Genomic DNA, 27340 nt, shown 5'->3' with positions numbered 1-27340 from the left:
GCCCCTCTTTATAAATATTCCTCTCATTTTGTCCGTTTGCCTCATACAATGAGTAAATGTCCTGCTAATATGAGTAGTTTCTGCAAAAGCCTTAACTCACTTGTGTTATGGAGACCAGTGCTGTAAACGCTATAAAGGCAAATAGTGTGGACACAAAGCAGCAATAGATCCATCAGATCTGTGTAACATGTAAAAGTTGGAGGTTTCTCAGATGAGTGAACTAAACGAGGATAAATGTCTCCACTTGGCAGGTAAGAGCAGAAAGGCCTCCCGGTCCAGTCGTTCCTCGGCAGGCCTTCAGTCACCGGACTACCCCACACTGCCCATGACCCTCTCAACCGAGGCCCTGCAGCACAACGGGAGCAAGAACCGCCGCGCAAAGTTCCCCAAGAGCTTCTTCATCAAACCCTCCCTGAAGGGCTTCAGCCTACTCGGCCTGCGCAAAGCCCAGAGGCGGCCCCCCATCCCGGCCAGCCGCAGCTGCGAGGACCTGGACGGACCCCCGCAGCCCGCTGGGGCCTGGAAGCGCTCCCACTCCCTGGGGGATCTGCACTGGGACCGGAGCTGCGAGCCCAAGGATCTCGGCGCCGAGCTTAAACTCGCCCTCAAGGACGCGCCCAAGCCGGGCGGCGGTTGTCCCGCCGAGGTCCGCAGGGATGGCGGTTCACCGCCGCGGGGCGAGACCCCGGCGGTCAGCCCAAAGGGACGGGCCAACCGGCCACCCGTTCCCTCCAAGCTGCCCCTCCGCCCCGCTTGTCATGCCACCCAGTCCCCCAGCCCCCCCGAGCTCCTTGCCGGCCGTCCTTCCAGCCCGCCGGCTCCCAACGCCAGCGGGGAGCGGGTCCCCTGGACTCACTTCAAAAAGCCCCCTGTGCCTCCTCCCGTCCCGGCCAAGAAGTCCAGGGAAAGACCGGCCAACGGCCCGCGCCACCCCCCTCTCTCCCTGCCCTCCTCGCCGTCGCCGGCTGCCTCCCCCAGCCACTCCCTCACCCGTTCTCACCCGAGCAGCCCCGTAATCCGCAGCCCCGGATACGGGGCCCCAGCTCTGCCCGCCAAGACCCCGAGCACCCCCAGCAGCCCGCGGGCCGCCCCGCCGTCCCCGGGCGAGCAGCCGGGCGCTCCGGCGGCCGCGCAGCCGCCCTGGTTCTCGGATCGGGGGGGCAAGGCGGCCGTCGCGAGGAAGGTGTCCCACGGCAAGCTGAGTCCCGACCTGCTGACCCTTCTGGAACAGCGGCTGGAGGCCGAGGGCATCGACCTGACGGAGGAGCCCTACTCCGACAAGGTCAGTCCTCCCCATGACCACGAACGCCGACATGAGGTTTGGGAATTCTATGGAAAAACGTAGCCAAATACACAGCAGAGGGATATTAAGTCATAAAGCCGTGAGTATGTGAAAATGGGGCTGAGTGATACTCGTCTGGCGTCAGGCTCTTTTTTTAATATAGCGCGCAACGTGCCTCGCGTTTTTTGATTTGAAGCTAATTTGGTTTAAAAATAGTTTTGGGGGGATGGGGTGAGCGAGGTTGTGTGTGTGTGTGTGTGTGTGTGTATTCACAATAGTTAAAAGGCTTCCTGGAGCTGAGGGAAAGACTTTGGATGGAGTGCCGCTATGATGCGGTTCAGACCGCCAAGTTTACGGGCTCAATCTCACTGAAGGCAGACGGGGTCATAAAACCCGCTGGCACTCGCCAAACCACTGAGAGAGACACACACACACACACACACACACACGAAAACAACGTGCACTAAGACGCATCAACAGATGAGGTGAGAAGTGAAGCGTCTCTGCTGGATTCTTCTTAGTTCTTCTGAGTCGGTTGGCAGCGAGCGGCGCAGTGCTGATGTAGTAGCACCGTGGAGGTGTGATTCCACACGTACTTGCAGTCGTTTGGCTTCGGAGGTCAAACACGTTGTAAATCTTGAAAGAGTTGAAGTGAGAAGTGATTCCCTCTACGTGCATGTATTCAAAGAATAGTACAGATAATACTCATTACTCGGTATCAAATAATACTTTTTGACTATGAACTTAAATGTGTCCATAGAGTAAGGCCCCTTAAAGGTAGCTTGGTTTTCAACTTTTATCCTCTGCTTTATAAGGTGTTTGCTGATTTAAATTAGGAGACTTTTGGGTTGGAAAAATGTGTTTATATTGATCCCCAAAAAGATTTCGGTCCAGTTTTGCTCTGTCTACACAGAGAGACAATAAAAAAAACATGTTGAGCTCTTTGTTTTATCCCTCGCACTTTTACTGCTTTTATTTGCTCAAAACTAGTAAAAATAAAATAAAAAATATGTAAAAATGGAGATTACAGCACTATTCATAATGTCAAAATGATGCCGGAATCGCTTTCGGATGCTTAAACAATATTGACATTGACAAACTTAGATTTTCCCATTGGTCTTAAACGTCCTCCTCCTCCAGTCTAGTCACATCTCGTGCATCTCACCCTCCCCGCCCCCCCCCCCCCCCCCCCCCACTCTCTCCTTCCAGCACGGCCGATGTGGCGTCCCCCAGCCGCTCGTGCAGCGCTACTCCGATGACTTGGAGCAGCCGGTCAAGGACGTGGCCTCCACCGTGGACCAGATCCGAGTCAAGGAGCTGCGCAAGCAGCACCGCATGGCTGTAAGGCAACAGCAGCGCACATCTGTGGCGACGGAGGCGGGAGTTATACAGAAACCAATAACCCCCCCCCTTCTTTTCCCCCCCGCTCAGATTCCGTCTGGGGGTTTGACAGAGATGTGCCGGAGGCCTCTGCCCTCGGGGAACGTCAGCACGGTCGCCGATTGGCTCACCTCCATCGGCCTGCCCATGTACGCCGCGCCGCTGGCGGCGGCCGGGGTCGACACGCTGGGCCGCGTGGCCTCGTTGACGGAGAGCGCCGCGTGGGAGGCGGCGGGCGTGCGGGACGAGCGGCACGCCCGCCGGCTCGTCGGCGAGGCGCGGTCGGTCGGCCCGCGCGACCGCAGAGGCCCGCGGCCCTGAACCCGCTTTTAAAACGACAGGTATCAACTCACTGGTCGCCACCGTCTCGTTCATACGTGGTCAGTAGGTGGACAAAGACTTGCCCCCACGCCCCGCCCATCCACCACAAGAATGGACGGTCACACGGCACTGCGGGTCCTTCCTGTCTCGCATGCGTCACAATACTCCGAGGGAGCCACCCTGCTTCTCTCGTCCGCTCTCTTCTATCACGCTGACTTTTCTCAAATGTTTACGAGTTTTTCCCAACAGCCGAGATGAGAAACCAGATGCCTTTTTTTAGAAGGAAAAGAAGACTGTAGACTCACTGACAAAGTCTTAGAAATGAAGACTTGGATCTGCCTTGAAGGACTCTTAGCACACTCTTTTCGTAGGATGGATGCTTTTTACATACGGAAAGGACGGTTTGCTTCCTGCATATTTCATAAGTGCTTCATCACCGTCTTTTGTGGCAAGGCGACGTTTTTTAAGGAAGCAGCTCGGCCAAAGTGATTTAGTCCTGGTTAAGTGTTTCATTCCCACTAATGGGTTCATAATGGCGATGACAGAATTCACTTAATATCTGGACTTTTAATCAACTTAATTCATACACCAGACTATGAACAATTGGTTTTGAGATGGCTTATTTTGTATAATGTTTCTGTATTATAGCGTTATGCATATTGTCATTTAAAAATGATTTATATGTCGGGAATTTGTTTGCTTTTGAATGTCGCTGCCTTATTCGGAGAGAGGCCATCTCAGCCATTTCTAAGCTAAAACAGCTGACATGACACCCATATATTTCATATTATACTGTATGTCCTATTTCACTGCATATCTTACATGCACACCCTGTGCTGAAATACACACAAGTCTTTAATTCTTACAGAAAATTCTGTAATAACAATCAGCTTTCACACAAACAATACATTCCCAGTGTATCCAAGCACACTTTTAGTTGCCTTACCATTACGAAAGAATAGCTTAGTCAGATAAAAACGTCATGGGATGAATAAGTGCTAAAGGTGCAAACCTCTTTGTTATGAATGTGTCCAGGAGGTAATTGAGATTTTAAATATTTACACGCTCAGCCAGTTCATTTCACACGGTCTATACTTGTGAAGTTCAGATGATTAAAAAAAAAAAAAAAAAAACAGCCACCAGTGGGACGCTGCAGACGTCGTCCTGTGTTTTTCCATGCAGAGGGTTGTGGGACAAAAAAAGTTCCAAAAACTGTCAAATCTGGAATGTATATGTTGGTTTGAGGAATTGCTTTTACAGCTGACTGATAAGCTTTTAAAATACATTATACTGTAGTTCTACAATCGATTTCGGTCTGGATTCTTAATTGGACGTTTCTGAGGATCGATGAAGAGAAAAGTGTATCAGGTGAAAAGCCGCCCTCCGGGGTTCGCATACAAAATGACACTAAATAGTAAATCAGGGAAACAGTACGTCGGGTCAGACTGTTACAGAAGCCTCGGGCTAAAAACGGAACCGCAAACAGCCAGAAAGTCATTGCTCTCTCTGTCGTGCACCGAAACGGAGCAAATATTAGTGTTTTTTTCCCTCTTATTTCTAACAGTAACGTTTTTTTTAATATTTCATAGTCTGAACTGAGCTCAACTCCACTGTGTTCCCATATAAAAATCTGACCCCCAAGTATTACTAAAATTAGAGGTTGTTTTCTTTTTCTTTTTTGCAGTGGGCACTTGATAGTTAAATGTTTGATGCCTTTTCTCCCTTCAATCAAAAGTGGTGCTCGGAAAAAGCGCTGAAATGAGTAAAAGACCCACGAAGACGTTTCGTAAAGAATAGAAATACTGACACTGTAAATGCACTTTAGAGGGTAAATCTAGCTGTTTTATGGGCGGAGTTGGCTACATTTTGTTCACAGGTCCACAAACTGGACATTTGTTGTCAGGTATTGTAAAGAGTTTCAGTGGCTTCTGCTGGTATTTTACTATAGTATTGAGTTCCCAATGCCAAGTTTGATAACCATTCACGGGGTAAACTGTTCCAGTTACTCACTTCCAGTTTGTTTTTGCAGTCTTATAAAAAAATTAAGTATTAATTACATATATAAAATGCTTAGCAAAGGTTGCACATTCTGTATATGTAATTGATGTTTAAATAACTTATTTTTTTTCATATAAATTGTAATTAGCTGTACTATATGAATAGCAATACCTTCCTGCATAATGCACATTGCTTTAGCCAGTGAGGAACTACAGTAAGTATTGTAAAATATGTGTACAAATTATTTTATTTGATTTTCATCCACCTAATGATTGTCCATACAGATTTGCTTGTGTATTGCAACAACAAAAGTAATGTCCATAACTATTTGTCATTCTGAAATATAATAAAAACTGTTTCTTGCCAAAGACTGATCATGTGATTTTCACTATAGAGGACACACACAAACGCATGGGTTTACCCTGTTTTCACTCAGGTTAACTGTAGCTGTGGCTAGGTGATGACTTCAGGGTGCAGGTGAGCTTCAGGAAAAAAAAGGAATAATGACACCAGATTTTATTAAAACCAGCGGGACAAACTTATTCATAGGTGAACTTATTCATATGGTCAAAAGTACAAATGGAAGACAAATCTGTGACCTTATATCTGAATAACAACTCCTGTTGTGAACGTTGTGTTGGAGATTTAAAAACCTTACTCTGCTGTGTCGAGCTTTTTCATCCAAGAATCGCCACATCTGTTCCAGACCCAAGACTGACTGGCTGCTGTTGCTATGCAGCTGTTTTCAATAAACCAAACCCAGCTTTTCCATTCTTCATCATGTCAAGAAGCCCCAAATGGGTATACACACCAGACCGTGGACCCCAGTTTAATAAAAGACCCCATCTGAGATTTTGTTTTGACAATCCGAGCAGGTGTTTGGCCTTCTTGTGAGTGGAAAATGACACAACAGAACAAGTATTTCCTTCAGGAGGAATAAGTACAAAACCAGTTGTCTCTTTCTTGGCTTTGTTAGTCCCCTTTTAAGCAAAGAGTAACTATAATTCACACAGCTGTGATGAGCAGTCTGCTTCCAGTTCACCAATACCTTCCACAGATACAGTTACTCATCGTCTCAGGAGGAAACGACGAGACTGAACAACTTTCCTCTGTAGAGTTTACGCACGGCTGCATCTGTCTATGGGGACTCCACCAGGTCCTCTTGCGGGATCGCAGTATTTCACAGAAAAGATATTGTTTTTGTTAAATTAACGTTCCTTTATTGATTTCAAGAAGCAAAATCAGTTTTTTTTTTTCTTTTTCCACTGGATGGTAGCCATCGCTCGCCATGACGATGGAAGCCATCGCTCGCCATGACGATGGATGGATGGATGGATAGTGAGAGGAAAGTGAAAATAGGCAAGGTGTTCCCAACGATTCCTCACCAGCAAACCGTAATGTCATATAGATCCTTGTGGTAAAATCCTCTTGTTTGTAGTCTGTATACGTTGGCGTTGGACAGCAGAATTTGCTCCTCCTAGTTTTATTCCCCTTTCCCAGAATCCCATTTTATTTTCCAAACATGTATTACAATAAGACTTAAGTATTGCACATCAAATTTAAGTATTTACAGTTCACCTGATGTTTGTGTCGTTCAGTGGAATAAAGGTATTGAATGTCTAATATGGGCTTATTATATTTTGAACATTCCTTTTGTGGGTTTTTCCTCAAGCATCTTTTTCCGTTTTCCAAAGAAAATGTAAAACATCACCAGAGAGCATTTCTATCAAATCCCACAGCCAGTTGTTGTAATTAAAGCAAACAGAAGTGACCATACTCTTGTTCTGTAATAAATTGCTCTTCTAGCAGGAGAGATTGGCCTATAAACCCATTACACATTAACCCTTATTGTGCCTAGTTTGCAAAACACACTAACGCACTATTCATAATAAATGTACCTGTACCTGTACTTTATTACCTTTTATCTTTCATTGCCCCCTGCAGCAGACACCATGTGAGAAGCACCCGAGCCGCTGGTGGAGGTAGTTGTCGTGCTGAACGCCTGCAGGTGCAGTCTAATGGAGGGTTATAGGCCCCTGCAGAGGAAAGATATACGGCTCCGTGTGAAGTCCTTACAGCCGGCCTCGGGGGGGAAGAGAAAGTTTAATGCACACCCAACTCGTGCATGAGAAGCGAAGCAACTCACCTTGCACATCTTCACCCTATGATTAATAACCACGTTACACCGCTACACTTGGATCTTTTTATGGTTATTTTATCTGAGTGAAAAAATTAAAACGAGAGGCTTTTCTATCTTTACTGCCAAGATAAAATCACGTCTCTCATTCCTGCTGCAATGTGACGCGTGCACACCGGGGGTCGCTGTTTTACGCGCCGCGATCCGAACCAAACGGTGCGTTGTGACTGGAGGTTTTTCCTCTCTGAGTAATCTGACACCCAAAAGGACTGGCAGCAGAAGGATGGACCCGCAACTCCGCTGAGAAGGACAGAAGGAAGGGACGCTCATCCAAAACGAGAAGGGCCGAGCAACAGCGAAACGTTGCGCCCAAAAAAACCCACAACAACAACACCACCACCACCACCACCACCAACAACAACAACAACCCCGTGGCTGCGGCAGTGGAGGAGAGCCGAGTGGCCGCGCGCGCGTCTCCAAACTGGGCGTCCGCCTCAAGTAGTCTCAAAGCGACAACTTTCACTTTCCACATGCGGATGGGCGACTTTCCGCGGCGCTTCGCGAGGAGGAGATGATGGTGATGATGAAGAAGAATTCCAGCAGCGGTCCTCTCCACAGCAGCAACCAGCCCCCCAACCACGTCCGAGAGCGAAACAACCGAAAGTACAGCTTGCTTTCCGCCGTCGTGCCGCTGCGGGTTTCCTTGCGAGGGTACGGGTTCTGCATGGCCGCGCTGTTTCTCTTCTCTTTCGGCTCCCTTTTTTACCAGCTGAACGGAGGACCGCCGAAAATCCTGCTGGACATCCGACAGTATCTCGGTAAGAACTTTTTTGTTGTTGTTCTTTTTTGTTCTTGTTCTTCTTCTTCTGCTGGCTGAAGCGCGTCATCGTCAGAAGAGATTCTTTCTGTGCAGAAGTGCAGAAGAGAGCAGCCTGGGAGCGCTACTTTGATCCGGCGCGTACAGGAAAGTGTATCCAACATGACACGATACGTTTTGGGGGCTTTTCCACCTCTCGGTTCCCCGCTGGGCAACACATCTCTTTCATGAAATCCGTGCACGGCGGCAGTCGTCTCCGTGACCTCTCATTCAAACCATTTAAAAGCACCAAAGAGGGGTGGGGAGGGGAAGGGGTGGGGGGTATTTGTGAACTTTCCTGCAGACTAATGCAGTGTGCACAAGTATATTTTTTAAATCGTACATATTCCCTTAGTGCCAAAGTCCCCCCCCCCCCCCCCCCCCCCTCGCCTCTCTACCAAGTTTCTCTACCAAGAGGTGTGCTTTACCTGGAGGATGATTGACACCTCTTCTTGTTCAGCCAGATGACGCGCACGGCGCATTACGCACGGCTGGCACCGGCGAGGCCGATAGCGTTTCATTCAGCCGTTGTTTCATTATGTTCCTGGTTCCGAATATTCTGCCTGCCGAGGGGAACCACGTGTACAAATCTGTTTTGGGGGTTCGACTCGTCACTGATGTGTCACTGTCAGTACATGTCAGCGTGATCACTTGAATAAACCTTCTGGAATAAAGAGCCGCACGCGTGTGGTCGTCACAGTTTGAACCTGTACCTCCAGTCAACAAATGGAGGTTTGTGCCTTGTGAAGTCGTCGTTCTGCTGTCTTACAACCAGCTGATGGTCCACAGGGGGGATTTATCATCAACCAGCCAGTCGCTGCTGCAGCTGTGTGTGTTCCCGTGCAGAAAGGAGGTTGTGTCCTTACCTATTTTCACAGAGGGCCCCGAGGCCTTTATGAGGTGATAAACATCTGGAACGGAATGAGAGTCACTCACCACGTCAGCCGCTACTCCCGTGGGTCAGATGTGTTTCATGACACAAACACAACGCTGCCTGGTCGGTGTTGAAAACCATGAAACGCAGACAACTTCGACTCTTTGTCTTTGAAGGACAAGACCACGTTAAACGCCACTTTAATACTTTCATTTAAAATGCAGCTGGATTAGAAATTGCAGGAGCGGATGCAGGTCGCTGTGATTCCTCTACCAGTTGTTTCGTTGAGGAGCACTCGAACTTTGTCTCGTCACACAAGTGCAGACGCACGCACACAGCAACAACGAATGCATCAGCTGAATGTCAAGGCCTTCTCATACAGGAAGGAAGCAGGGGTGCGTACTACTTAATAGTGTAATCATCATAGTTTTACTGGCGATGCTCTTTTCATAGTATCAAGTCCCTAAATCATTCAATGGTGAATCATATTCGTGGGTATTATAGTGTACTCACGGTATTGTATTGAATTCTGGTATTGTATCGGACGTATCGGGTATCATGATACTTCCTTGTATGTTTGACATATTTTGGCTAATAAATGTTTCCTGATTATCGGCAGGTATCGCGTTGAAATCCTAATTGTGTTATTGTGACAAAGCGGGGTGAAGCCGCAGCAACGAGGTATCCTCGCAGCATTAGGAAAGGATCCGTGGAGTCCGACCGGGCCGAAGCTTTTACAGCATCAGTGGAGTTCAGTACTGATTAAAGGAAGAGCGCATCAAGTCAACATAACTCATGTTGCACTTTGAAAGAATCGAGTGTTTTACTTTTGATTGATTCATTTCGTTCAGTTTTTATGTAAAACTAATGCCAAACGTTCTTTTCTTTACATTTTTTAAACTTCTTTATTTAATAAAAAGAAAGGAGTTATGCTTGACTCCTCCCCTTTTCTTTGCCGATCCCAAAAAAACGATCCGAACCCTGAGGTTTGTGATCCGTTACAGCACCACAGCCCCAGCAATCAGACACACCAACACAAATGGCCTCTCATAATCATAATCCACCACGTGGAGCATGAGGGAAACAAGCCCCCTCCCCTCCCCCCCCCCCAGAGGGTGAACGTGTGTCTGAGCCCACCTGCATGACGTGATCTTCATGCTGGAGGACCTGAGCCTTGTCAAACACACTGACTCCTCTATACTGTATTGACTCCACGAGGGTGAGGAGGGTGGGGGGGGGTTCTTATGTAACAGTGACACGAAGCCACTGTAGCACCAGTCTGGGTGAGTCTCAATCCCTGCATGGGTGAGAAGAAAGAGCTTTGTTCCAGTGTTGGATGGATGCGAGTTGAAATATGTGACACGCTGTTAAAAGTAATTGCTGAGTTATATTTTAGCAATTACGTAATACAATTTTTCCGTTTTTCAAGATGGTTTTACTGGGTTTTTGCGGTGGGTACTCAAACGGTCGGCTGTTGGGTGGGAGAAGGGAACCAGAGGAAATTTGTAGATGGTGGAGAATATGGCAGAAAGGAGGGAAGGCGGAGGGCCTGCAATTATTCCCATGATCGGGACCCAAAACGGCAACGGTTATTTTGGCCTTAAAGTTCCGCAGTTCTCCCCCTCACCCTCACCCACGTCCATCACACAACCTCTGTGTCCCTCACAGTCTTCAACCTACTTCTTGTGTGTGGAACTGAAGGCAAACTCCAGCAGTTGGGGAAACTCCTTCTGGAGAGCATATCCACCATTAATAACCCTCCAATGTATGTATGCGGTTTCTGTGTGAGCGGCGGGCTGGCAGCATCTAATACGCATCCAGTCATTTGGTGATTTATGTAGCTTAAGGTGACCTGTGTTAGATGAAGGTGAGGATTCCTGGGGTGAAGGCACGTCGGGGTGCATAGGTGAAGAGAATAGTAGGGTGATTTTGTGCCGGTGTGCGTAAGGCGAGTGTGAGTTTCTCTTCCTCGGACGAACTGTGGAGGGAACAGACCCTTTTTTGTTTGGTCCACCGGTGAGGAGGTCGGCGTCTGAGGGTGTCACGCAAACGTGTGCCGCTTTAGGTCAACAGGCTGTCTCTCTCACGCACATATGCATACTTCTACTACCTGGACTAATCCATGCTATGAGCTGTGTCTCTGTGGGTGAATGCACAATCACACCTGCCTGTGATTCCAATTGATGTTGAACTCGTCTCCGACAGAAACCCGATAGTCGATAATGATTTTCACAAAGGTGCAACGCTTGTTTCTCTGCCGTGGGCCGACTTGACCGCTCATAGTTTACTAATGGGAGGAGAAACGCATGAATTAAGAGCAGTTTAGGAATATTTCTGTCTCCATTTCGGGTTAGACATTCAAACATATAACGGAAAAAGGAGAAGACCGTGGCAGAGTTATAAGCCATAGTGTTTGACATTCTCTCTATTCACTCGCAACGTGAAGGATCTCCATAGCGGCGTTTCCAATACGAGTTGAGGCCTTATTGTAAGAAAGGGGAATGTGAACGTGCGGATGGGAAAATGACTGAAATTACCCGCTCTTTGGAGATAAAAGAAAGCAAAACAGACAGAAGGATCTTTCTCTTTTCCCTCAAATCTTCAAGTTATTAAGATGGATCCTTCCGGATTAGCGAGCATAAATTCCACCGAACCCTCTCATGTGAACAAATCTAACATCCTTTTCACAAAGTACACTGGTCTTCTGCCTGATTTGTTTGTGTTGTCACAGTTCCCCGTCCCTCCGCCATGAATGATAAACACTGACCATCGCTGCTTGAAAACGGAACCCTGTAACCTCAAAGCACACACTCGCACACATTCATGTGACTCGCCAGAACCCGGCGAGCAAAGTGGTGGAGGTGTAGACTGCAGGTCGGCGTTGGGGATTAGACAGGCATGCGTGGACACAGAAGAAGCTTGAGGAGATCTGGTCCCCCCCACCCCCCCCCACCTCCCCCTGCAGTTTCTGTCCAATTAAAAGCAATGTTGGCCGGGAGGTGGTGAGAGCAAACTGTTTAAGTGACTAAAGTTTTGTTTGGCGGTTGACCACTCGGTAGAAGTAGTGCTACCAAATAAACTCTAAATGTATATAAAGAATAAGAGGGAGGAGAGAGGGGGGAGGGGGGGGAGTGAAAAGGTCGCCAAGAAACCTTCAGCTCCGCGTGGATAAAACAAACACCGGCCGCCCTCACCAATGCTGTACATGACTTCTGACCGGCGCGCACACAAACACACAGTGCGTGTGTGTGTGTGTGTGTTGCTAATTGCACGTGACGTGCGTTTGATTTTAACCTCACCGACGCGACCAGAGCTGCTGTTTGGGACCAATGACGGCGTTAACGCGAATGAAACCATGTGACCTACGAGTCACGGAAACTCCGAAACTGCAATTCAAACTAAATAAATGTTTGTTGTCATGGAAAATGTAGTTATTGAACAACTTGTTTACAGGAAATGCCAGAGGAAACTCGCCTGTTATAATGTACGCGAGGTTGTTAAGTACCATTCTCCCCACTGCTGTGATCTCGCCATTAAAGGGTCATTTGGTGTTTATTTATTTTTCATGTGTTCTTATCCCTGCTTTCTAAATCTTATAATAACAAGTTCAGCCTGTCGGTGACGACAACAAGCACTTTTAGTAGCCGTCCATCGAAAGTGAGGAGTCGCAACCAGCGATTATTCTCTCTTAATACTGGACCAATTTCACAAATACAGAACAAAAAAACAAACATTGGGAAACAGAGTCCAGGTTTGGAAAATACTTGACTTTAATGGCAAGATCACAATAGTAATCATGAGGGGAGACGGGCACTTATTCACTTGTTCCACGATCCTTTGCTTTAATGCCGTTAAAACAGACAAATATTTAGTCATATACTGTACATATCTTTCACGTGTGCGAGTAGACGTGGATACTTCAAAGTGAGGAAACACACAAACCACACAAACGACACGGATCCAAAGAGCTCTGTTGTGCGAGCCAGACGTGTAAGTGTGATGTTTGGAGCGACCTCGCCACTGCATTCGCACCAGCGTGCCCGCTTCCTGTTGGAGGATATTAAAAAAAAAAAACATCAACGTCATATTTTGTTCTTTAAACTGACAGTGCAACAAACGGACAACGTTTATGACTCCTGGCATTTTACCTACGTTTCAAACGGAGATCAGGGAGTGAAGCTGTCGCTCCGCATTTTAAAAGGGAACCAATGGGGTTGCCAGGTGTGCAGCGGTCTGACTCCGCTGGTCATGTGGAAAAATACTTCAACTTCCCGTTTATTCCTTCGCTACCATTCTTTTTTTTTTTTACATCAGCAGTCTTTGAGCAGAAGCCCTCACATTTATATTTAATACTTAAAGCGGCTAATCCAAAATAATCTCATGTTTAGGGGGGTGAAGAAAGAATAATATTTTCGGCTCATTAGGAGGTGACGGCAGGACGACTTGACCTTCTTTCTCTATATTCCCTCCTCCAACAGTATGTTAGTCCTCGTGGAAGTGTCGAGGAACACTAAGCATTCGACCGGCAAGACCCCCAAAAAAATGACTCCCAACTGGCGTCACATCCAGCCCAGACGGCAGGACAATCAGACGGCGTGTAATTCCCTCTGGGTGGGTAAAACAAGCAGCCCTCCCCGCTGACCACACTGTTTATTTACCTGCTTTCTAACGTGCATGTCAGCTCGCTAATTGGGTTTAGGGGGGTCAATAAACGGATAATAGCTTCTGCTTCGATGGAAACCAAAGAAAATAAGAGAATTAAAGGAAAAACACAAACCAAAGCTACGTTGATGTTTTATAATCGTTGATAAGTTTCTTATTTTCCCGGATTCTTACTGTATGAAATGATGGAGAGAAAAAAAAATACTGCCCCGTTAACTCTGTAATTACATAATGGGCGCAATTAGCATTAGCAATTAGCATCTCCATTCCCGAGAGGCTGCTATTGGCCTCTCCAGAGAGACAAACACTAAAACAACACAGGGTAATTTTCCCCCCATTAGTTCATTTGTTTTCACCACACTACAAGAGAGCAGATGGAAAAAAAGACCAATGCGCCAACGCTATTAAACGGCAACTGCCCTTCAAGAGCTGCTGGGCACTGATGGCAAAGAGAAATCGTAGATTCTTTTGTGGCCTCGGGTTTATGTGCTGTGCCAGTGTACTGCATGTTAACGGCTTCTGCTTTGGACAAATGACTGGAAAGGATTCATCAACTTTAGACACATAGAGACACGTGTTCTTGTTCAGTTGTGTCAGCAGCAATTCTCTTCAAAAACCTTTCAAGAATTTGAGTGCATGAGCAAATATCTTTTTTTTTCATTTTTGCAATTGTATCCTCAATTGTGTCCACTACTTTCCTCTTTTAATTAAAACTGAACAGTTTTAATATCAAGTTACGTTGATGTCGAGGGGCTGAATGTTAAGCTAAGCTAACTTACTCTTAAACATTAACCTCAATAAAGGGTGAAATTATATTTGAGATTTCGACATAATGTCAGGTGGATTTTGTTTCAGTCTTCTAACTTTTTCAGAGAAGGCGGGTAAGCGTTAATCCCAAAATAAGGACTATTCCTAAAGCTTTTACAGCCCGACTTTGTGACGTAAAAGTGCGGTAGGCTGTTCCACACATCCCTGAGCTGGAGTCTATTTATTACAGCCTTTTGTACTCCATACAGTCCGGAGCACATGTACATCAGAACGGGGTTATTTTTAGGAACCGTGCGCTGTTTAAGTGGTTTCCAAGGCAACGATGATGACTGCTTCTGGTGGCTTTCATGTCAGTGAGCGGTCGGGCGGCCCGGGGGCCCCACAGCCACTGGGTGGTACCCTGGCCGACGCTTGCAAGAAGGCGACTAAGTATATCCCATCATTTAAAAGATCAGCGCCAAGATAAATAGAGGTCCTGTGAGGTGTCCATTTACAACATTTGAATCCGCCCCGTCCCCCCCGCTCGTCCTCCAGAGGGGATGAGACGCAATCTGATTAGCAGGTCCTTTCATGACGGAATTAGAAACCGAATATAATTGTAGTGTGCGAGCTGATCTTTGGATCAGTGTTTTTGGCCTGTTTGGGAAGTTTTTTTCGTTCACATAAGCGAGTGTGCGAGGGCTCCACATTCCTCTGTTTATTGCCACCCAACTCGTTGTTTCTCTTCCACTGGCCACTTTGTACGTTAGTCTCTGTGGTCCCCGAAGTCCAGCAATCATTTTCCAATTTGATTCAACAGCTGGCGTGTGACTTTTCTGGTCGGGGTCCGGGGGTTAAGAGGAAACGTGGTGGTTGGTCACATACCGTGTTCAAGGAACGCTGCCTATCTTTATTCTGAGCCACCCCACCGCAGCGCTGTCTGCTAGCGTCATCTCATGGCTATGAAAACAATATATGGTGGTTTAAAAGAGCAGCTTAAAATATACAGAAGGGGAGAGCAGCGATGCCCAACCCGTGTTGTTAAAACCACTGTGTATAAAGTTTTATACAGCCTGTTCCCCTCCTGGGTTCAGCGGGAAGCAGTGGAATAAAGAAAGACAGTTTCATTCTGTTGTTTTTAACAAGTAATTAAGTCATTTTATATCTCAGATCATTACTCTTCATAGCAACTAGAATTAATACCTGTATAAAACAATGTTGGAAAGAGATCACCTCTACAGACCAGAAACATGTAAAACATGTGTAAATAATGTCTTATTTTGGATGTGGCTAATTCGCGAATAAGCTAACTACGCTAGCATCGCTTCATTCTTCAGGAATACAAGCTCTGTTGTTGTTTTTTGTACAATTGCTGAATGTTATTTTGCCAGACAGCAGCACCGGAGCCTCGATTCAGCAAAGACATCAGTCGTCTTTCTGTAAAACGATTCCAAACACACAATTTTCTGTAACCTTCTGGCCTCATGGTTATGGAGGTCTTAAATCTTACCGTTAAAATCAATTCAGACTCATTCAGCTGAAAGATAATACGCATTGCCCCCGCCGCAAGCAATGTCTACATCCATTCCGCTCTTATTTCATCGCACCAAAACCTTTTCCTTTGTTTAGTCTGAGGGATGGTCTACGTTTTACACCCCCGACTTTTAGTTATTTTCACACAAGCTGGCGAGAATGCATTTACGTATGTTTAGACGGATGAGTTTTGCCACGTCACGTCTCTGTAGGCCAAATGAAATAAAGAGAGCTGGACAGATGTATTCAAAATCCCTCCCACCCTTTGTTTATTTCTGCGTGTCACTCAGCCTGAAGTCCGACCCGTCTACTTCAGGCTGCTGTGTCGGGGACTTTAAAATGATCACCAGCGGCTTTAGGAGGGGACACGGCTCGCTTTTAGCCACGGTTAACATTTTACTGCCTGCTGACACCAGAGACCGGCCAGCATGGGAACACTGACAGGGGTTGTAAATCTGCAAGGAATGTTCACCCTGCTGCAAATTCCATATTAAAGTCATCAAGAATTACTGTTTTAAAGAGCCTTCGTAGGCAAATAGGTTAAAGGTAGATGATCATGTTCAACTTTGACTTTAAGACTGAGGCCATTCTTTTTTTTCAAATCTCCATGACATGACATCTTATTTCCGTCACAGGATCAGTAGTGACTCTCGAGCGACAGGTGGGACGCTGCACAAACTGGAGATTTTTTGTTCTTCCGAAGCTTCCTGTTGGGTCTTAGACGGATTAACGTACTGATGGCAAAGGGACGGGCTTGAGAGGCATTTTTGAAATGTTCAGAAGGAATGTGATGCGTCTCTCCCCGGGGGGGAGAGCAAACCTGACCTCGGCCAGATCTCACACCCATGTCTCAAAAATGTGCTCTCCTCCTCTGAAACCCACCGTTGTCTCCCTCCCTCGGTTTTCTCCTCAGCGTCGCTCTTCTCTTGACACTCAACAGCCATCCCGCACGAGAAGAAAGGGTTGAAAAATGATTACGCTTCCAAAAGTGAGGGTTGTGCTAAAATCCTCACCCTGCTATCACCTAAACTCTTATGAACTCTTCATTATCCACTGAAGGGGTCCTTTCCTTTGTGTTTACACGCTGATCAATGGATCCCTTGACTGCTAAAGTACCGCGTGGCTGCAGGTCCGCGCTGCAACTACAACCGTGCACAAACGAGCCGGTCTGTTGGAGGAAGCGCATTTTCCAGATGTTTTGAGGAGACAGCTTGAGTGAAAGCAACACAGTCCAAAGTTAACATAGTTTTGATCCAGAGACACACAAACGCCCAGTTTCTAAGAAGTCATTCTTTTCCTGTCCTGTCGGGTCCGAGTTTGAGGGTTTTTTTTTTATTCCCGGGAGTGGATTGGTTGAGCAGAGGAGTCGGCAGGTGTGGTCAGTGGTGTTAATTTCATGTTTGGAGAGAGATGGGTTGCATTTGTCCTGTGAGTGATGGAGAGAGCGATGGACTGAAAGTTAAACACTTCGCCGTGGTTACTTTGAGACATAGCACAGAAGTTGTGGTGTTGGCTGGAATGAAGGACTTCGGGCCTCGTTGAGTTACAAAAAAACCAAACACACAATGCCAAATCTCCAGTCAATTTCATGTCAGCACCAAAGATACTTCAGGGGTCAACGCAGCGTCTGGCGACGCCCCTTGAAATGCCGTCTCTCGTCTGGCCCGGTTAACTTGAGCCTGGATCTTGGTGGTGTAGACTTTCCACTGGCCTGGCCGAGAGCAACCCGCCGGCCTCTCGCCCCGCCGGCCGGTCGGGCTCGGACTGAGCTGAATTTGTGCCAGCTGGAGCTGCCTGTCCTGCAAATCCATCCATCGCTCTCTCCAAATCCGTGCTAATTCCTCAGCACAAAGCTTCACGCCCGAGAGTTGCCGCTGCTGTCTTGCACGCGCTTTCCCTCCGTCTCCCCTCCCATGCTTTTCTTTCCCGACTGCTCCGTTGACGCTATAAATCTCCCTGCCATGTATCTCTTTGCTGTTTCTCTCCTCCTCGTGTTACGTTCTTCGTAAAAAAAACCTTCCTGGAGAGCAAACGCCTGAGCGAACAGATGCAGCCTTTATGTTGCCCTTCGCTCTTCAGTAGATGTTTATGGCACAAACACACACACACACACACGGGGAGCCGTGCCACTCGGTGCTTTGGCTGTGTGGTATTTCTAGCTGGAGCGTTTGAATCTCCAATCCCCTCATGCAGTTCCATCACATATGCCTCCGCAAAAACCACCGTCTCTCTGCGCTCCCCTGTGTCTCCATCCACCGCTTTGCGTGCCCATTCATGCTTATGTGTTTATTGTTTGCACATATTTTAGCTTGCTGACCGATGTGTAAACAAGCATTACCCCCCCCCCGTCAGGGACACTGAGTTTGCAGCTCGGTATTTTCACACCTTTTGACTTATTGGCAAACATTACTGCCCATTTCCAACAGCCGGCCTGAACATTTAAAATGTTCTCCCTAGTCTCTCCAAAAAGTCTCTGAAGGCCACTCACCACGTGGTTAGAATCCACCATCATGTATCTTTGTTGTGCATTTGTCCTAGCGACTCCTTCTCGTTGTGTTTTATGTGTAGTCTTGTCTATAATTTGCTGCTCTTTTCTAATGAGGCGTTTCAGGAGGCCCGAAGCGAACCGCTGACCACCAGCTACAGCGATGAGTAAATTAAAGATCCTCGATCCCCAGACGGAACCGCTCAGACGGAACCAGCATGTCCTTCGTGGTAGTGAAATCATAATCAGAAAGCTACAATAAAGTTTGCAAAATCTCCCTTAATATAACAAGGCGTCTTTGCTGGACATGGATTCTTTCAGAGTTATATTATTAAACATTTATCGCCAACACATTGAGCTGCGCTTTATTGCTGCATGTTGAGGTGAAGCTATTTTTTTACTCTGTAGACTTTATCGTCCATTTAAATGTGTCAATCAGTCACATTTTTAAATACAATCATCTGCAATGAAGGTTGCAGTGGTGTAAAAAAGGGAAATTGTTGTATTGAACCAATTTAAAATGAAAAAAAAACACAATTACTGTACCTAAAAATGTTTGAATGAAGTTTGGTAGTAGTAGTAAACCCCCAATCTGGGCCAATCCTCAGCACGCATATTCATTTAGGCGGAGACATACATTGCTCTGTCACATGTGTGGGTGGTATGTGTTAATATAGATTGTGGCCTGTCTATTTATAAAAAAATAAAAGTTCCCAGTAAACCTAATGAAGGGTTTGAAGGGCCGTGTGGGATTTCATCCCCACAAGACAATTCCCAGCGTTCCCAGCTGCGTGGACCGATGTGGGAGGTGGACGAGTGGACCGTCCACCTCCCACGTCGGTCCCTCCTCAGCTTAATGTCTCAATTGATCTCTCCTTTCCTTCTTAACCTCCGTCTCTTCTTTTCCTGTGATCCCTCTGACAGTGTCATCTCACCAGAGTCTGAAGGAGTGGGGCACAGATTCCTGCTCGTGTATTTATAGGCAGAGCTAAAAGCGAAATGACACATTGATTACAGGCCAGCGCAGACGGTCTAAGTTTGTGATCTGCGACTGGCAGCATATGGACAAAAATAAATAAAAAATACACAAATGCAGCTGGACGACGGCGTGCGCAAGTGATGTCGAGTGGTTTGCCTCACTCTATCGCTGACGTTCAAGGGTGGTTGAACGTCAGTGATAGAGTGAGGTTGGAAATCCAGGTCTCACTAAACCCATGTGTTCAAAGTGTAGGGTGCGGCTGGGGTCTGGTTTTCATTTATGTCTCGTGTCCATGGCCTTCTGCTCCCATACAATCTCAATATTCGGCACGACGTTCGTTTCTTAATAGGAAGTTAATCCTCATAGCTGCCCTCTGAAGACAGTGAGATGTCGTCAAACAGTGTTTATGAAGAGGAGCTGCTCATATCTTGGTGCAACTCTGGATCAAGGGTGAGCGAGTCCACCTCACCGTAACACCCCGAAGCTTTACCAGCCCTGTATTAGCATTAATCAACAGCACTGGCGTTTGCATGCGTGTGTGTGTGCCTTGGGTTGCATGTGTACAGTAGTTCTATATGCGTGTGAGGGTGAGAGAGAGTGTACGGCTCAGCAGGGTCCCTGCAGGGAGAGTATAGCACAGGGTCTCAGTGTGCTGCCTGTACCCAAGATGTGATATATTATGTTGCCCTGCCTTGACGCAGCAGAGGCCAGAGGGATGATTTAGCATCTTGGGTCCTGCCTCGGCCCCCAAGGAGAAACACAGATTACAAACATTACATATGGTTCTGTTAAATGAAAGTCTTACTCGACGCCGGTGTAAAAACGGGACATTTATTAAATAATACTTGCAAGCAGCAGACACATTGACACGAGGATCAAGGCTACTCAAAGTTCTTCTTATAAGTATACAGCTGAAAGATGAGATAAGGGGCTTTGTGCACATCCGAGTCCATCATGTTCTTTTCCCCCAGGACACAAAGACACGTTGCCCCACAAGTCACCAGGAGGTCACCCAGGCGTCTTCTGTCAGATGACCTGACGCACACGGTTCTCACTGTAAGCGGCTGCAGACACTCGCGGTCTCAGAGGCCCTGCTGACTGTGGCGTGACATTATTGCAGTTTTTCCCAAGAGGTTTCAAAAGCAAAGCTGGTGCATTCCTTCTTGTCTGGCACTTGTATTTGATGTTTGGGTATGATTATTGTTGCAGCGGTCAACAATACAGACTGCGGTTCGCTCTCAGATTGTGACGATAATCGCGATGCCTGAATGATGCTGGATTGGTTTTAAAATGCCCTGATTGTTACTGCAGTGTGAAGGCTCCATCTATAAATACTTTGCTGTTCTTGGAAGTGAGAGCTGCCATCTGTTGTTTATTGCCCTGTTTGCTGCTCTCTGCACTCTTTCTGGCCACTGTGGTCCAGTGAAGTGCCAAACGCCTGTCACTGCATTAGCAGTTCAAGCACCGCAACACCCTTTTAATTGTTCACTTGAAAACATCTTCATTTCCATATGTTCATTTAGGATGTAGCGTAGGCGGTTAACATGGTTTGATAATGCAAGCATGATTCGGGGTACCTCAACTTTCTATTCAAAAAGTTTGTTTGGAGCACCCACCGTCCCCAACATGTGCTCAACACATGGCAAATGAACTTTATTTGGCACCTGAAGTGGGTCGGAAAGAAAGGGCACTGGAGGCCCTACGGTGATGTCATGGGGTACAAAGTGTTCTGCTGCAGACGCACATCCTGTGGCTTCTGGTAACAGACACAGTAAAATGTACCTGCACACTGTGCGCACACAAACACACACACACACACACAGGCGTGCGCCTTAGATGCAGTCAAAGTTCGAACCGTACATGCGCACACCTCACCTTTACATTCCTGCTATTACGCACATATACGCACGCCTTCCGGAAACAGCTTCGCATAAAACGAGGGCGTGGCGGCCTCGTCGTGCAGCAGCGGTTCAACCTGGCACGGGAAAAAATATGGAGCCTGACAGCAGTTTCCGTTTAACGAGTATTTATGTAGCCAGATGAGGCCAGGGCTCTGCCACCATCCGCTGTGTAATTAGTCAGAGGTCTTGCGGAATCCGGCTCTACATGGAGGAGGAAAAAAAAAAAGCGCACACAATAGATCCATGCAAAGCGTCCCTGGATGCAGATATTATGAATTCTTGTGGGGATACACATGCAGAGCGTGAGCACACTTGCACTCGCATGTGTTCCGCACAGATGCGTGTGGAATAGGAGTTAATAACAGGAGGAGAGGGAGGCTCATGGTTTGGTTTGGAGTTTAATTTCTTCCAAAGTGGTAATTTGAAGAGAAATATGACCTAAATATGATCATAATGATATATTATTGGGTTGAAACAAATCAGTCGGCCAACTTCCCGGTCCGATGGCCCGTCGGCAGCGAGTAGAAACATTTCTGGCACTGGATTGTACGGAAATGCAAAACATTTAGAAAACGTCTTTCAATTGTGCCTCGTATGGAGGGTCAGTAGCGCCATTGCATGATTGAACTGACTGTTTAAGTTTACGTTGAATGTGTTGGAGTTTTATTACTGTAATTAGGTTCAGGGTTTATTGATGAAGCCATTTTCCTACTTTGTTTTATTTATTTTGGTTGTAGAGCCTGTGGCTTTTATATTTTTTTATGCCAAAGAACATTGGAAAATGGTTTGGTTTCTTGCTAATTCAGTGTTTCAAGGGAAATAAAAAAATAAAAAAAACCTTGGGGAAACACTGTATTTGTTAAAAGAACATTTGTTGCAATATTTTTTTCAGTTACATTCTGTTACCTGTTATAATTAATAACACAAGATGGACTAAAATAGAAATCTAAAAACAAAATCAGCCGTTGCATTTGTTGATTTACGCTGATTGATAGTGACTGACCTTTATGTGGTGCGATGTATGTCTGGAATGGAGCATCTCTGCGCTGAAATCACACTTCTCTGTGTCCAAAAAAAAAAGTGCAAAGGTCTATTGTTGCGGCCCGTGAGAAAAGTATAGCTTCTCTTTCTTGGATGTGCTCAACAGTTTTGACAAGCCCGTCCAGAAAGCTACTCCATCTCTTTTCTTCATCTTTCACTGACCTTTGAGAGCCTCTCTCTGCTCCACCGCTCTTGACCCCCACTTCAGTGTGAGATTCAGCACCACACAGGGTCCCTTCATGCGGCGCGTTTGTTCAGGACGGCCCGAGTTGCAGCGCTGCTGCAAAGTCTGCAAAGATCTGCTGCTGCTGACGGACGGAGGGACGGAGGCGGACAGAGAGATTGATGGTCGGGTGTGAAACAAAAGGCATCCAAGTAAACAGCTCTCGTGTTTGTGGATGTTCGACTCGCGCCTGGCTGACACATACACACATGGCTGCCGCACGTGGCGGCGATTAAAGTTCTTTCGTAGCTTGAAACAATACACAGAGGTACGCTTGCGTCTCTCGTCATCGTCCATATGACGGAGCTCTGTTCTCTCTGTTGAAGGCATTTTAGGCCAACGAGGAAACCCTCATCTTCTTCTGCTGACTTACAAACTCATTTGAAAACATTTTCTTGTTTCCTGTGTCCCGCTTGATGTCTCTCATTCTTACCCTTTGTTTCATTTATTGTCATTCCCTTGCTGTGCTGCAGAGTCGGTACTTTTTGTCTTCCCTCTGCATGAAGAGAGAAACAGCACCTCTACATCTCGTAGATCTCAAGTAATAGGAGGCAGATTGTGTTTAACTTTGGACAGAAGGAGCCGTTTATTCCTGTTTCCAGTCTGTGTGCTAAGCTAATCTCCTGGATCCTCCATCATATTTAGCACACAGACATGAGAATGGGAACTAGAGATGTTTCCCAAACTGTTCTGATTTACTGTCGTCATTCCAGCTCTTTGCAGATGCCATCCTTTTTGTTATTGACTGTGCGTTTCATACGCGTGTCCTTGGCTGTGGGGTCGAAACTTTGCAACTGTGATGGACCCATTGCTGGTCTTCTCAGTGGCTTTCGTGCACATGCAAGCATGAAACCTAAAGCAAGATGAAGGTAACAACAAAAATACAAATTTCATGTTAAGATGTGGTTGACCATCTGATTTGGAGCTTATTGTGCAGCTCGACGAGCTCTCTGTGTTTTACCATATTTATCTACGGCGCGCCTCATTGCTGACTCAGCAGCACCACCACAAGAACAAGGTTTCAGACTGCTTACGGTAACTGACCTTGTCATGACGGAAGAAGTTTTTAAAAAACGCATTATAATCCCCTTTTCAATCTCCCGCATCATCACGGTTACTAGTTAGATCTGAGGAGAAAATATTCCCCTTGAGCCGAAGGGTTGGGACTCATGAAACATCTCGTATAGTTGTGGCATTTCACAGGACAGTCGAAGCGTTGGTCGGCACTCGGGTCTGTACAGGCGACGAAGAGACGGGATATGAAGGGATAAACAAGCGTGGACTGTTTCAAACAACTGATTTGGCTTGGTTAAGGCTCGGGGCCCCGGGAGCAAAGAAACAACGGAAGCAGGGTGTTTGTCTGGCTTCTTTCATCCAGGCAGAACCTTCTGTCCCATTTGCTGCCGAGCCAACGAGGTGCTACGTTGCAATTAAAACTCCCAATTAAGATACAAAGAAATAGAGTGACAATTATGTTAAGTTACATAATTTGTACAGCCCATGTTTGTATGTCAAGTTTATTCATTTTCTTTCACTTTTTTTCCCTGTTTGTTTAAAATGGCCATGCGGCCTCACAACGTGCACCTGGAGGAGGTCTCTGTGGAGCTTGATTCAGACAGTGATTTTCCCTTTAACTTTGTACGTGGGAATGATGCCTTTGGCTTTTTTAACAAAGTGATCGTCTTCTACTCCACATGTGGATCAAAGTCTCAACTTGATTTGATTCCCTTTGCTGCCTCGGCTTCATTCACTGGTTACTTCTTCAAACTAAAGCCATCAAATGACTCAGCCGGGGTCACTCCTGTTTCCTCTTCCCGTTAACATTGAAAAATGATTACGCTTTTCCCTGTCTTGTTCTGCTAAGTTTGTCTTTTATTTATAGCTTCCCTCACCAGAGTCAACATTTTTTTTTGCCGACTCATCATTCCAGCGGCTCGTCCCCGTCATCCGGTACACGCGGTGGCGACCGCCGGTCTCCACAAATGACACGCTGACTGTCCTCCTGAAGTCTCTTCACCCACATGAGTCCTCCGACCCTCTATTACAGTAACCCAACATTTAAGGGGAGTAATGGGTCCACAAGTTAGTCCCCCATCCAGGTTTAGGTCTTTGGGCCCCTGCAACAACAAGAAAACGGCACAGCTTTTCTATTTATATGAAAAAGCTGTCTGACCATTGTTGTCTCTCCAGTGGCTGAGGGGTGACGTAGGGCAGGGCGTAGTGGGTGGAGACCCCGACCCCGAGCTTCCTTCTGTAATTAGGTAGGTGGGCCGTGCTACGGGTCTTTAGAGGGCCACTCCCTCACTCCAAATCAAAGGGTCGGTGCAACCACACACGCGCACACATTACACGGAGAAACACACACAGAAGAGCTTGTGCGTGACCCCTAAATGCAGACTGTGTTTGCATACGGCTGTTACGGCCCAAATGTTTTGTAAGCACGGTAACCGCACACACTTGTGTCTAGTTCAACCGGGTGTGTTTCACACAGCTGGATCGGGCTGAGGTTGTGTAACTTTTTTCGACTGTTATCTGTCGTTCCCTCCGAACCCCCCTTTTTTTTTTTTTAACTTCACATCATCTGTTTGTGTCGAATGTAAAACCCTCGTTCCGTTTTCCGCAAACAGACAGTCAGGAGTCGAGGCAGGCAGACGCTTTTATTCAAAGTCTGCGGTGGATACTGAAACTACAGCAGGATGTGGGTTGAGAACGAGAGAGTTCAGTCTTTGCAGCTTTGTGGAACCTGTAATCATGTGTCACATACGTACTACGTTTCCGGCGCAGCGGCTCTGCGACCTTCCGTCTTTGCTTTGAGTCTCGTCCCACAGCAGAGGGGAAGGGACCCCTTGACCTCAAGCACTACTCGGGCCGGTACTCGCAACGGCAGAAGCCGTTCCCGGGTGGGTTCTTCTGCTCCCACCTCGGCCTATTCCAGGGCGCTGCTCAGCGACGTCGCACATTTTTAAAAAGGAAGAAGAAATTATCTCCGCTGCACGTACATGTTTATGAAATTCCCAAACCTGCTGTGGCATTCCTGAAGCAGGCCAACTCCGAAGGGAGAATTCCAGAGCCCGAAGGACGCCCGATGACTCATTTCCGTGCAAATTTCTCCATACACATCTTTATGTACCATATTTCACTTAACTGTCAGTTCAATATTGATGAAGTACAGTTTCCTTTAATCCATGCAAACAAAGAGGTGTGACAATAATTCCACTTTTTTCATTCATCACATCATGGACACGGGCGGCGGTTCGCAGTTTATTTGGATGTGTCTACTAATGCACACGGGGTTCACAGTCACTGTGCACAAACAGGATTTCAGAATGGAGATGTTTAAAATAGCTCTCGCAGTTGTGTGAGTTTTAGTTTCTGGTCCTGAAATATGTGCAAAAGAATTGTGAGCAATTGTTTGCCTCAGCAGATTCACAATGAATGCATCCCTTTGTATTTGGGACTCGTGCAGAAAATAACATGCAAAATCAGCTAAATGACATGACTTATTACAGCTTTTGCAGTAATACTGCCGCCGCTTGTAAGAAGTCTGCTCATATACTTTCTTAGAATTTGCTTATTAAACTCCCTGATGCACTACTGATTCACGTTGTTCATCTTGCAGTATTGATTAGCTACTGTACTCAGGACTGGATATTCAGAGGCCAGCACATAGATCTTGTGACACAGTAATCTAATTAACCCTTTAGCTACTGGCCCGTGCATACTTACACCCTGCCAGTTTCTCCCTTAATCACTTATACAAACACACACACGCACTCTGTACCATAAGCATGTGGATCTTCAAAGATGATGCTGGACTTTGTTTGATTTGGAAGTTCTTCTTGCGTGTGAGCCCTTTGCCCTCTTGTACTCAGCTATTTCTCCACTTCACCATTCATGACATGCACACAGAAGGATTTTTAGGATTACACGCAAAACAAAAACGTAAATTCGGATTTAGGGTAATAGAACGCGGCTACGCGAGATACACATAAGTAGAAATGTGAGAAATAAGTAAACGGCGTCTTGGTTTGACATGACGCAGGACTCCTGGATCCAAGTCCTAACCTTGTCTGACACCCGGCCATCCCAAACGCACTGTTTTGACGTCCTTGCTTTTTAGACTACTTCAGTTGCTCCAGTTTTCACTGACGTTCAATGAAACCGTACAGTCCTAAAACGTGCCTTGCCAAGTCGTTATCACTGACTAGCACAAGAAAAACAACATTAGCGATGTGTTTATGGAACGTGTCGGCCTCCCATGATCTGCCAGAAGAGTTTTCGTGCCCTTTGGCAGACATTTTACTAGAACTTTGTTAGTCTTCCAAAAGTACTATCTAACGTGTTGCAATATGTCCCATAGATGCTCGGACAGATTATGAGAAACCGACGTGCCAAAGCAGACTCTGACCCAGAGCTTCCTTCTGTAATTAGGTCGATGGGCCGTGCTACAGGTCTTTAGAGGTCTAAACACAGGAGACAATACAGGCTTCCACAATTTTTTTTTCCTTGTTTGAGCCAACAGCTCAGAAAGCGTCTTCCTCCCCACTGCGTTGCATCACTGGAGCAAAAGACAATGTGGTCGATAAGGTTACGCCTTGAGTTCATTTTGCTCTCTCTGTCGGGAGTTTGGAGCAGAAGGCAGCTGTTTCCGAACCCTTTTCCAAAATGATGATGAGACGCGCACTTAGGGGCTGGAGAGGGGGTTGGAGGTCGTCCGTGATGGATGACAGAACCTAGATGTTTGCCTCAGTGCATCCTCGCCCTGCCACGACCTCAAGTGCTCCGGAGAAGACCCGCTAACTCTCCGCGGAGGAGCTGCACGAAAGAGAGACATCGCAATAAGCAAAGATAGACCGAGTCAATGAAAAACAGGGAAAGCCGAGTCAGTAGTTAAATATCCAGCTCCTTGAATGAATTATGA

The 27340-nt window shown here is 46.6% G+C and overlaps 2 protein-coding genes across 16 annotated transcripts in view; both read left to right on the top strand.

Annotated features, from left to right (window-relative positions):
* sash1a (SAM and SH3 domain containing 1a) overlaps positions 1-5349 on the top strand; it is a 116980-nt gene extending 111631 nt beyond the window's left edge. For all 15 annotated transcript variants that reach the window (XM_078093349.1, XM_078093341.1, XM_078093347.1 and 12 more), the window contains 3 exons: positions 252-1282; positions 2492-2623; positions 2714-5349. In XM_078093349.1, coding sequence (XP_077949475.1) covers positions 252-1282; positions 2492-2623; positions 2714-2983 — 1433 coding nt within the window. In that variant the 3' untranslated portion in view covers positions 2984-5349. The remainder of the gene's footprint in view (positions 1-251; positions 1283-2491; positions 2624-2713) is intronic.
* An 883-nt stretch (positions 5350-6232) lies between these two features.
* The window catches only part of usta (uronyl 2-sulfotransferase a), a 38305-nt gene continuing 17197 nt past the window's right edge, over positions 6233-27340 (top strand). The window contains exon 1 of the mRNA XM_040159931.2: positions 6233-7936. Coding sequence (XP_040015865.1) covers positions 7690-7936 — 247 coding nt within the window. The 5' untranslated portion in view covers positions 6233-7689. The remainder of the gene's footprint in view (positions 7937-27340) is intronic.

This window comes from Gasterosteus aculeatus, chromosome 18 (genome assembly GCF_964276395.1).
Source record: "Gasterosteus aculeatus chromosome 18, fGasAcu3.hap1.1, whole genome shotgun sequence".
NCBI lineage: Eukaryota > Metazoa > Chordata > Actinopteri > Perciformes > Gasterosteidae > Gasterosteus > Gasterosteus aculeatus.
Note: the sequence above shows the minus strand (reverse complement) of the source record. Positions and strands in the feature narration are given on the sequence as shown.